Raw genomic sequence first — 12303 nt, 5'->3', positions numbered from 1 at the left:
AGACCTATGAATTTAAAGAATGGAAGGATGGAAGGATGGAAGGATGGATGGATGGATGGATGGATGGATGGATGGATGGATGGATGGATGGATGGATGGGTGGATGGGTGGATGGGTGGGTAAATGAATGATTGGGTGAGAGGAAGGACTTCTCTGAGGCTGTTTTACTCCAGGTGCCCATAAAATAATACAAGCATTATTTTATAGCTCAGGCAACAGTTGAGGTCAAAGTTTCGGATCAGGTCATCTATCTTTAGTTCCAGCATTCTGTGATGTACAAGTCACTCTATATCCCTAATCTTCAGTCACTAAATACCTCTATAAAATGTGCCAGGCAGCACCCTGCATAGCATTTCACTTACCCATGTTGAGGATTGTGGGCCACAAACAGCACTTTGACAGGCACTTCTGTCTGGCGATTCTACGTTCAGTTTGCTCAAGAACTCAGTGGTTTTGCTACCAGGAACACAAACAGGTGTTAGTGCCTTCACAAAAATATGAATATATTTCTTTATTGTTCCTTTGGATACTAACCTAGACTTATTTGGGTGATGACTAAAATTGTCCTCGGCAGAACAGAAAGTTACGCTGAGAACAAGGTGTAGTAGAAATCAAAACAGAACGCGATTGCAAGATTGCATTCTTCAAGAACAATATTTCAAAAATATAAAACTACGTTGATGAAATGTGAACCTATGGCCTCATTTTTTCCTCTTTGTATTACTGACATAAATACAAGTCCTCTCTCAGAGCACATTCCACTGCCTGGGGCCCTAATTTCCTATCTGAACATTTAATGCTTAACACTCAGACTTTAGGGTGGAGCTGTGGAACATTCACGCCCTACAACATCCTGCTTCACACCAGTTTTACATCCAGCCCTTTACCCTCTCGTCTCATCTCCCGCATGGCTTTGACCGCTGTCAGGATACACAGACCCTCTAATCCAGTAGCTCTTTTCCATTTATGGATCACAGAGCCCTTTAGGACTCTGAAAGCAAAAGTGGACCCTCTGTTAACAGACACACACACACACACACACACACACGCACACACAGTCCTTTGCATTTTGTTTCAGGGAGGGGGAAAAAGCCTCCATAGAGGTTAAAAAGTGCTGCTGATTCTAGGCTGCATTTCCAATATCTCTTTTTAGCTCTGAAAAATTGACCTAGAAATGTCCTCAGTTTAAATAAGAAGCTCTCTGTTTTTACCTTAAAAATCCAAACCACCACCCCAATTTCCCCTCTCACTTATGCCAAGCATAGAACACTGGAATTATTTCCCAGCCCTTACCCTCAGTGCCTGGCCCGTTCTGCCTACCCTTGATTAATTTCTACCCCTTTGTCCTTTTCTCATGTAATTTGTGGGATTTTTATCTCTTCATTGCACATTCACAGCCACATACCTCATTGAGCACTGACTTATATTGCACCAGACTTGTGCAGCCTGCTCCCATCTCCCTCCCTCCCTCCTGCTAGCCCTCTGCTTCCCCCTAACATTTTAAGCCCGATGCTAAGATCTGATTCATCAAGTACTTAGGACATGGGCATCAAAGGAAATGCAAAGTATCTGGTAAGAACAAATGGCATCCAGTGTGGGGGGAAAACAAGGAATTAGAAATTAAACAGGTGCCAACATCACTTCAAATAATTACTTAGGTAGAACATGGCATTTGAAAAAGGTCAGAAGCTTGATCTGGGGAAGGAAGAAATAAAAGTGAAGCAATGTACAGGACCCTTTGAAACATAACCCTGAGAAACATTCAGCAGTTGAGACGAGCAGCCTTTCCATTTGTCTTGGATTACTTATCTTGCCCAGAATAGACAAGGAGACTAATGAAGTCGCAGGATCTGGAAGCTGCCCCACTGTCTGGGGCTTTATGAAGCCATCAGTCAAAAGTATAAAAAGGAGAGTGATGCCAGAAGTTTGGATGAGATCTCTGAATATCCCGAGTGCAGACCATAGGAGAAAGCAGTGAAAAAGAAACACTGTGACAAGCAAGGAGGAAACTTCAGACTAAGCTGACAGGCAGCCCCTCAGTTTACTGACTGCTGCATCTTACCTGCCAACACCAAGCACAAAGCTGTCTGCATAGCTAGCCTCTAGCTGTGGCCCTTGTGCCAATTATCACTACCCCACTCATGCTGCAGGATATAAAGCAGAGCGACAGGTCACAGGACTGCCAGAGGAATACAGGTAGCGGCCTGCGGAGGATGTGGATTACTGTCAAATGATCGACTATACAAAGGAAGTCCCATTTTACTACACTAACTCGTATTTTTCTACTATTAGCATTAGTCCCTGGTATATAATAAAATTTCCATATATTGGCTGAACTGAAGTGGGATCCCTGTAGGTAACTGTGGTAATATTTAACAAAAGTAAGATGTAGAACCTGTTTGAGGGGCAAATGAAGGAAAACCATCCTTGTGGGAAGTCCAACTGGACTAAGAACCCTGGACTCTAGCACTATTTTCACTTTGCTCTTCAGGTTTCTTGGTATTAGAACTACTGTGACTCTGCAGCCTGTTGGAGAGGGGTGGTCCTCTTCCACTTTGTCACTCTGATCCAAGCATAAAAGATTTCTTCCTCTATTCTCCATAGAACAAAATAAAATTTACTCATGTCCAACTTAGGATTTTTAAGGCTCCTTCCTGCTCATTCTTATGTTGTTTTCTATGGCACGTCCTCAAAGGTCTCTTCAACAAAATCTTGCCTCAACAGAATATAGTTGTAGCAGAGACTGCTAAATGGTCATGAAAATTTACATTCTCCTCTTCTGGCCACACAACTTAGCTACATTTCCTAGCCTCCCTTGCAGCTAAGGTTGGCTATATGATTGAGTCTTGACCATTGGAATGTGAGAAGTGATGAATGCCACATCCAGTACTAACTTATTAGAAAATTCCCATGCATGTGCCTCCATACGTTATTCTCCTGGCTGGAACAGAGACAGCCCTCAAGGAAATGTTGGAAGTTGGCATTGAAGGTGGTGGAGTCTCTATCAGTTTTGGTTCCTAAATACATGAGTGGAGGAGGCTGCCTTTCAAATCATGATACAATGATATTTTAAAAGGCAGTCTATGCTTTTTGCGAATTCACTTATAGGTAGTAAAATTAGAAGCACTTGCCAAGTGAGAAGAGCAGCTCCTGGCATCTAGGAATTGATCTGATGCTCACGTCTAAATCTCAGTGTTATTATAAACTGATCTGATCCGACACTGAAGTTAAGCCTTGTTCCACTGTTGGATGTAAATAGTCACACAGAATATCCACTTTACACAAGGTCATCATGCAATCCACAAAGTACCAAACATCATCTCCTCTAAGTGAATGAGTGCTACTTCTTCACTAATTACAGCTTCATAGTCACTCTAGGTCCTTCCCATAGGTAAGATTTATTGAGATACCCAATCATAAAATTGTCCCCATATTCTGATGGCGCCCAGTCCAGAGCAACTCCCTGCCTCCGTAGACCTCCCCAAAATTACCCAACCAAAACACAAATCCTGTAGTAGGGTCTTTCTAACACTTTCTCACTGAGATAACTCAGCATTCCCTATGGTATGCATTTTCCTTTGCTGCAATGAGTAATAAACCCAACTTGTTCAACTACAGGTATGTTCCTGGTAGTTTTTGGTTAAAGCACATTGACAAATGTTACATACCAGGATAGTGGTTATTACTAGGGAAAGACAGAGAAGGAAAGGATGAGGGTGGAGGGATAGCTGTCTCTGTAATATTTATTTTTTTAATTAACCAAATATAAGCAATATCTTAACAATATGGCCTTAGTGGTTGATACATATTTTCTGTGTGTTTGAAATGTTTCTCAAATAAAAAGGGAAAAAAAACCACACAGACTATGGTGGTGTTTACTAGGGAGACTTGGCAGATCCCATTCCAGATTTCATAGAACAATAGTTTCCAGAATGCCAGTGGGAAGACCAGTGTGGCACTGGCTACATGAGAATCACCTGTGGTGCTTCCTAGAAATTACTGGACTTAAGCCTTTGACTCTAATTCAGCATGTCTGGAGTGGGATCCAGGAATCTGCATTTCTTAAAAGCACCCCTGGTGATGGTAAGAACTACTACAGTAGTACAGATGGATATTCAATGTGCATAATTATCTTAAGTCTACATGATTCTGACTGATGAATAATTCATGTTATATAACACATTTGGAAATAAAACCTCAGTGTGTCTTAGGAACTGTACAATCTAATAATGCATTCTACATGTACTTTGCAATAGCTTCACAAACCTGAACTTTACCACCATGAGGTTTAGGTAAGTAATCATTCGTACAGACATGCATGTATTCATGCAGGCAACAAATATTTCCAGAGTCTCTGCCATGTGCTTAGCAATATGGGTTATAGGACAATCTAAAGAAATATTATTTTGCTCGAGTCAGTTTCACATAACTGGGTATGAGCAAATGACATTCACACACGTACAAGCACTCACAGAGCCTATGTAAGTAAGAGAGTGAGAGAAAACTATTGGGATACACAAAACCCCAAGATTTACAAAACAAAACATGAAAGTGAGTAGTAATGCTGGGAGAACTTTGTACTTAATCAAAGTAATCAACCTATTACATAAACTTTAAGGAATTCTTTCCCTTCATTTATCTGGTCTTTAATAATTTAATTTTTAGTTGCACAAGTAATACATAAATACGAGTCAGAAAATAGAATAGAAATTAGATAAAAATATAAAGAAAAAAAGTGAAGGTCCTATTTAACATCTCTGTCAATCTGACTGCTTTCCCCAAAGGACATCATGAATTGTCAAGTATGTATCCTGATTATTTTCTATTAATTGATAAATATCTATTTAAAATTACATACAAATGAACAGTGATTTACCTTGGGGGACAGTAATTAGGATAAGGCAGAGAAGGCCGGCTGTTCTCTAAAATGTGTTTGTCTGCTTCCTGGACATATAACTAGACTACATTTCCCAGCTCCCACACAATTAGATGTGACCTAGGAGCATATATCTGCATTCTGGTCAATGAAATGTGAGTAAATGTATGGGCCAGGCTGAAGTGATCCACATCAATAACCTCTCACAGGATTCTTAATACTCTTTCCTCCTTCTAACTGAAGATGGTGAGCTTGCAAGGCATTTGCAAAAGATAGCAGAGTCACCTTTTGCCTGAAGCTTTTAATGCCAGGGGGCAAAAGCTAACCCGACTCAAACATCAGCCCTGGATCATTCCACAAGAAAGATATAAACTTCTTGTTAAGTCACCGAAATTTTGGTGTTTACGTTTTTTAACTACAGCTTTTCCTACCCTAACAGATTTTTTTCTTTAAGTGGGATACTATATTTTGTTCTGAAAATAGATGTTTGTCATCTAACCACATCTTCGAGATTTTTCCATATTTATAAATATCTATCTTATTCCTTTTGGCAGCTGACTGGCATTTTATGATATGGATATAATACACGTAACATTCTTACGGATGGATATTTATGGTTTTTTTCCAGTGAGCATCCTGGTATATACATCTTGTTCAAATACATAAATACTTTTCTAGGATATAAACCTAGAAGTAGAATTTTATTCTAATATAGGTTCACATAAATAGATATACAAATTTTTGTTTTTGTTTTTTGAGACAGGGTCTCAGAGTTTTGCCCAGGCTGGACAGCAGCCTTGACCTCCTGGGTTCAAGTGATCCTCCTACATCAACCTCCCAAATAGTTGGGCTACAGTAGCACACCACCATGCCCAGCTAATATTTTTTTAGAGGTGGGGTCTTGCTGTGTTGCCCAGGCTGATCACTTCTGGCCTCAAGTGGTCCTCCCACCTCAGCCTCCCAAAGTATTGGGATTATAAGCATGAGCCACTGCACTCAGCCTACGCATGATTAAACCATGCTTAATAGCGCCAAGCTGATCTACACAAATTTATATAAATTCACCAAAAGTTAACTTTATGAAAGTGCCAATTCAGAACCAAGGATAACCTCCTTTAAGTACTAGTCCTATCCTGTCTTGCACATTCCTATTTATCTCCGTCATCTCCGAGTGTCCCAGTCTCACCAATCATTCAATACCACTCAATCTCTCAATCCCACACTGCCCAGTATGTCTGCCACTTAAGCCCCCACATCTCCCTCTAGCCTTCCAAACCTTTCCAGGGGGGCAAAAATCTCTTTATCTTTAACCAAGAGTTAACAACTCAGGATTCTTAACTTCATGGCAGAAAGTCTCCCTCAAATACAAAATGACTATTAGGCAAACACCCAGGTAAAAATAAATGTTGCCAAGATCCATTTACAAATGCTAAAATCACTGGGCAAAGGTTTGCAGATAACAGGATATAGTATAGTCTTAAAATATCTCTCCCAAGACATTCATCAACTGCAAAGAGAAAAACAATAACTTAACAGTTATTTGGAGACCACCTTACCAAATGATCCAAGTAAATATCACCAGTGATAAGGATACTGACCATCACGTACCCTCTGACGTGATGCACTGAGAAGGACACAGCATCACTTCTGTAATTTTCTTGTTGGAAATTATAACTTCAAGCTATTCATGAGAAAACATCAAACAAACCCAAATTGGGGGACAGTCTACAAAGTAATTATCCAGTACCCACTGAAAGTGTTAAAGTCATGAAAGAGAAGGGAAAAAAAATGAAGTACTGTCACATATTGGAGGAAATTAAGGAATCATAATGACTAGATGTTTTACGTGATCCTGAATTGGATCCTGAAATAGAAAAGGAGCACTGGAGTGAACTATGGAATGTGAATAAGGTCTGCAGTTTATATTAACAGTATTGTACCAATGTTAATTTTCTGATTTTGATCATTGTACTATGGCTATATAAGATATTAATGTTAGCCAGATGAAAGTTTTATTGGAAACTATTTTTCTACTATTATTGTATCTTTAAGTTGGAAATTATTTCAACATAAAAAGTTTAAAAAAAAAGAGTCGGCCTCGCTTTCCCACATTGTCTGAAACCTGACCACCTCTTGAGAACAGTACTTCCCCCGACCCCCGGATATGGAGCTATTTTACTTCTCATATACATATTCCTTGGTGCCTGAAAGTGAAGCAGACATCCTGTTTGCTCCCAATCTACTTCCAGACCATTACTTCCCCCATCACCTGCAAAACATGTTTGCTCCTATAGTTCCCACAACACAGAATATACCATCCTCTTTGCCATTGTCATCCTTCAACCTTTTGGTCAACCATCTCTCATTTGTTTAAGATTTCAGTCTTTCGTGCGCCCAGAAGGCGTGGGCATCATGTAATTGGCAGTTGGTCAAGGCTGGTGCCAGACCCAGCCTCCTGAAGGAAGCATGTTCTGCAGCTTTGGGTGCTACTCGCCATGTCAGGCAGACACTGCTGTCCAAGAGGAGCTGCTTTTTGAATTCTCTGTGAATGCTGGAAGGAGGAACACCAGAGCTGCTGGCTGAAAATTATCCAAACAAGAGGAACACCCCCCAGCATGGACTTCCTGGTTCTCTTCCTGCTCTACTGGCTTTGGTGCTAGTTGGTTATGTTATGACCTGTTTTTTGCTAGAAAACCCATGATTTGAAATACCTGGTCAGGGCAGGAGCATAGATATTTTCCTGTGTAATTCCAGAATGTGTTCAGAAGGCCATGTAAAGATTGCTTCATTACCTTTTCCATACATGAAACCATACCTTCATTATCCTTCACCTGGTCTTGCAAGGGATGGTGAATACTGAATATACCTGGGAAATACTTGGCTACCATCAAAAGCTAGTTCTCCTGTATTACCTTCTTCTGCCCTATCTGCTTCTGATTGTAGACCCGTTTATTTCCACCCTAACTTGTGTAACTGATTCTGGCATTATAACAAAAGCAAATGAATTATTTCTTCAAGTTTATAAATTCAATGAAGTGATGTTTCTAAAGAGGTGAGGTGCTCTACTTATGATTTACGAACACCAGCTTGATCTAAGCACTGACTGCTGTGTGTGCACCGTTTTGATCATCATTGGGTTTGGGTGAACAACTACATCTGGGCTTGGAACGCCAGTTATTAATACTTTCTCATCTACCTCTTGATGTTGATGGCCTCGGCTGCTGCCATGGCCATTGTGAGCAATGCGTTCCTGGTCAACTTGGTGGTATTGTTGGATTTGCACTAGACTTACACTGATGACCTTGGACACTTCCAGTTTATGGACTTGATTTTTCTTATTCAGTACCTGTTCCGGACCTTTCCAACAATTGTCTTCATGCTGGGGTTGTGGTTGGGGAGGATGTTGTAATGGTCCTGAGCTTCCTCCCGGGTGCTTTGCTCTATACCTGGTTGCCACCAACCAGACTGCTAATGAGCAGTACAGAGGGGACTGGGTCCCATGCCAGCATTGCCCCCTCACGGCCTGGCCCCCATCAGGAAAGCCCTAAATCTACCAGAACATTCACTCCCATGGGCTCTGGAGCAATCTTTGAGAGATCTTTCTACCTGCCATTCCATACTATGAGAGAAAGAAGAAAGAAGAATGGAAGGAGTGTTACTGCCTTTTAAATATAGTATGCATTTATTTATTTTTAAAAAACTCTTCAGCCTTCCTCCTTATCTTGACTACTGTTAACATGGATATCCTATGTGCTCTCCCCAACCACAAGCTGTGTTTCTTGATTTCTTGGTCTCCAGTAGCTCTTCTTCACTCTACCTCAGCCACACTGCCAGGGCCGTACCCTTGTCATCATTGTCATGAATAAATGTCCTCTCTCCAAACTATCTGATAAATTCCATTCCTGAATACAACTTTGTCAGTCCATGTTCTTCTTTCAAGTACTATCAATATAACAACATTCCAGTCTTCTGGGATTTCCAAACCACTGATTCCCCACCTCTTTCTAACCATCAGTTCCCATCTATTTTAATTCTTGTGCAGCTTAGAGCCCATAGTCCAATTTTTAAATCTTTCCCTTACAAATTCCTTTCTCCCTTTTCTCCCTGCTTCCATCATATATGTCTGGAAAAATCTCAAACTTAGATCAAGCCAACCATCTGCCTTCTCTGAGTCTGCACCAGAATAAATAAGTAAGTAAATAAATAAACAAACAAATAAATCAATCAATCAAACTTGGGGAAAATAACATATCTGGTATTTTGGGATGGGAGGTATGAAGAAGGATGCAGTGGTGATGTAGACTGGCTTCAAATGAAGTCCATTAACTCTAGCTTCATCCTACTGAATTCTACTACTCCATTTCACTCATAAATTCTTTTTTTTTTAATTTTTTTTTTCTTGAGATGGAGTTTTGCTCCTGTTGCCCAGGCTGGAGTGTAATGGCATGATCTCGGCTCACTGCAACCTCCGCCTCCTGGGTTCAAGTGATTCTCCTGCCTTAGCCTCCTGAGTAGCTGGGATTACAGGCACCTGCCACCATACCTGGCTAATTTTTTGTATTTTTAGTAGAGACAGGGTTTCACCATTTGCTCAGGTTGGTCTCAAACTCCTGACCTCAAGTGATCCACCTGCCTCAGCCTCCCAAAGTGCTGAGATTACAGGCATGAGCCACTATGCCCAGCCTACTCATTAATTCTTCTCCTGTACCTTTTGTTTGTTCTCAGTTCTCAGCTGACAATCTTCTCATATTTCATTGAGAATAGAGAAATAAGTCTTTCATCTTGCCAACACAAAATCTTTAAGTCTTCCTATATCTATACCTATCTTCCTTTAACAAAAATGTGAAGAGTGCTTCCTCAATTATAATAGGGAAAGTACTCTCCTTTTAATCACTGACTAATCATTAAGCATTGGTTATGTATACTCAGGAACCTATTCATATATTCTTTCTCAAGTTTTTTTCTTCTGTCATTCCCTTGTGTCTAGTTTTCCCCTCCTCTTCTGGATCATTTCTATCAGCATACAAACATGACCCATTTAAGAAAACTTTTGATTCCACAGCCTCATCCAGTTACTGCCTCATTTCATTGTTCTCACTTTCAAATTATTCAAGAGTTATTGCTAAATGTCAAATCTATTCCCATATCTCCATTTACTCATGAGTCCAATTCAATCAAGCTTCAGCCCCATCATCATACCCAAATCATTCCTGTCAAGATCACAGCCATTGTCACTGGTCCTCCTCTCATTTGACCTTTCAACACTGGTGGAGAATTGACTAATTTCTCCTTTCAGAAACATGTCTGTCCTGTTTTCCATGATACCACACTCTTGATTTGCCCAACCTCTCAGATGTCCTTTAGTATCTACCTGAACTCTACATGATAGAGATCCTCTGTATTTGGTCCTGGGTCCTCTTCTCAAACATGCAATTTCATCTTAAGTGACTTTATCCATTTTCATGGCTTTATATTTACATGCTAATAATTCCTAAATTTATATTTCCCACACATCTGCTCAGTGAGACCAAATTCATGTGTACAACTGCCCACTTGATATCTCCAAGCCATCTCAAACTTAAACTCTTGATATTCTTCTAAATATATAAGCTTAAACTTAACTTAAACTCTTGATTTTTTCTTCCCAAACCTTGGTTTTCACCTAGTAGCCCCCATCTCAGTACATGGCATAACTACACCTCCAATACTTCAAGTCAGAAACTTGGGAGTCTTCCTTGATTCTTCCTTCTTCTTCATCCCCAATATCAATATGTCCTATTGAACTTACATACAATATGTAGGTATAGTCATATGTCAGAGATACTGTGAGTTTGCTTCCAGACCACTACAAAAAAGCAAATCAAATATTGCAATAAATTGAGTCACATAAATGTTTTTGTTACACTGTGTTGTAGTCTGTTAGGTGTGCAATAGCATTAGGTCTGTAAAAATGTACACCTTAATTTAAAAATACTTTATTGCTAAAAAATACTAACATCTGAGCCTTGGATGAGTTGTAACATTTTTGCTGGTAGAGGCTCTTGTTGATACTTGCTGACTAATCAGGGTGTAGTTGCTAAAGGCCAGAGTTGCTGTGGCAATTTATTAAAATAAGACATTGAAGTTTGCCACATCAATTGACTCTTTCTTTAAGATTTGTGTGTAGCATGCAATGCTGTTTGACAGCATTTTACCCATAACAGAACTTCATTCAAAATGGAAGTCAATCTCTTAAACCCTGCCACCACTTTATCAGCTAGGTTTATACAATATTCTAAATTTTAAGTCATTTAGTCAATGTTCACAGCATCTTCATCAGGAGTAGTTCCCATTTCAAGAAATCCCTTTCTTTGCTCATCCATAAAAACCAACTCCCCATCCATTGATGTTTGATCCTAAGATTGCAAGAATTCAGTCACATTTTCAGGCTCCACTTCTAATTCTAGTTCTCTTGCTATTTCCACATCTGCAGTGACTTCCTCCACTGAAGTCTTGAGTCCATCAATGTCATCCATGAGGGCTGGGATCAACCTCTAACATATACCTGTTAATGTTGATATTTTGACCTCCTCCCATGAATCACAAGTGTTCTTGATGGCATCTGGAATGGTAAATCCCTTCTAGAAGTTTTTCGATTTAGTTTGCCCAGATCCATCAGAAGAATCGCCATCTATAGCCTTGAAAAAAATCAATTTCTTAAATAATAAGATGTGAACATCCAATTTCTTCTTGATCCATAGGCTGCAGAATGGAGACTGCATTAGCAGGCAGGAAAACATTAATCTCCTTGTATATCTTCCAGGCATCTCAAACTTAGCATGTCTGTCCTTGAACTTTTGATATTCTTCTTCCCAAACCTTGGTTCTTGGTTTTGATATTTGGTTTAGAAATACTGCCAAATATCCTAATAGGTATTAGAACAAGGTTTGGGAAGAAAAGTATCAAAAGTTTAAGTTTAGATATACTAACTTTAAAGTCCTGGGAAATATACAAGGAAATTAATGTTGTTTTCATGGGTGATTAGGTGCATTGTCAATGAGCTGCAATATTTTGAAAGGAATCTTTTCTTCTGAGCAGGTCTTATTAGCAGGCTTAAAACATTCAGTAAACCATGTTGTAAACAGAGGTGCTGTCATCTAGGCTTTGTTTCCATACATAGAGCATACACACCATTTAGCATAGTTTTTTAAGGGCCCTAGGATTTTCAGAATGGCAAATGAGGATTGGCTTCAACTTAAAGTCACCATCTGCATTAGCCCCTAACAAAAGTTAGCCTGTCCTTTGAAGTAGGTATTGATGTCTCCTCTCTACCTATGAAAGTCCTAGATGGCATTTTCTTCCAATAGAAGGCCATTTCATCTACATTAAAAATCTGTTGTTAGGCTGGATGCAGTGGCTCAACCCCCGTAATCTCAGCACTTTGGGAG

At 39.8% G+C, this 12303-nt stretch overlaps 1 protein-coding gene across 1 annotated transcript in view; it reads right to left on the bottom strand.

Annotated features, from left to right (window-relative positions):
• The window catches only part of EPSTI1 (epithelial stromal interaction 1 (breast)), a 116755-nt gene that overhangs the window by 40684 nt on the left and 63768 nt on the right, over nucleotides 1-12303 (bottom strand). The window contains exon 7 of the mRNA XM_011940372.1: nucleotides 363-456. Coding sequence (XP_011795762.1) covers nucleotides 363-456 — 94 coding nt within the window. The remainder of the gene's footprint in view (nucleotides 1-362; nucleotides 457-12303) is intronic.

Source organism: Colobus angolensis, unplaced genomic scaffold (genome assembly GCF_000951035.1).
Source record: "Colobus angolensis palliatus isolate OR3802 unplaced genomic scaffold, Cang.pa_1.0 Scaffold101, whole genome shotgun sequence".
In the NCBI taxonomy this organism is placed as follows: Eukaryota; Metazoa; Chordata; class Mammalia; order Primates; family Cercopithecidae; genus Colobus; species Colobus angolensis.
Note: the sequence above shows the minus strand (reverse complement) of the source record. Positions and strands in the feature narration are given on the sequence as shown.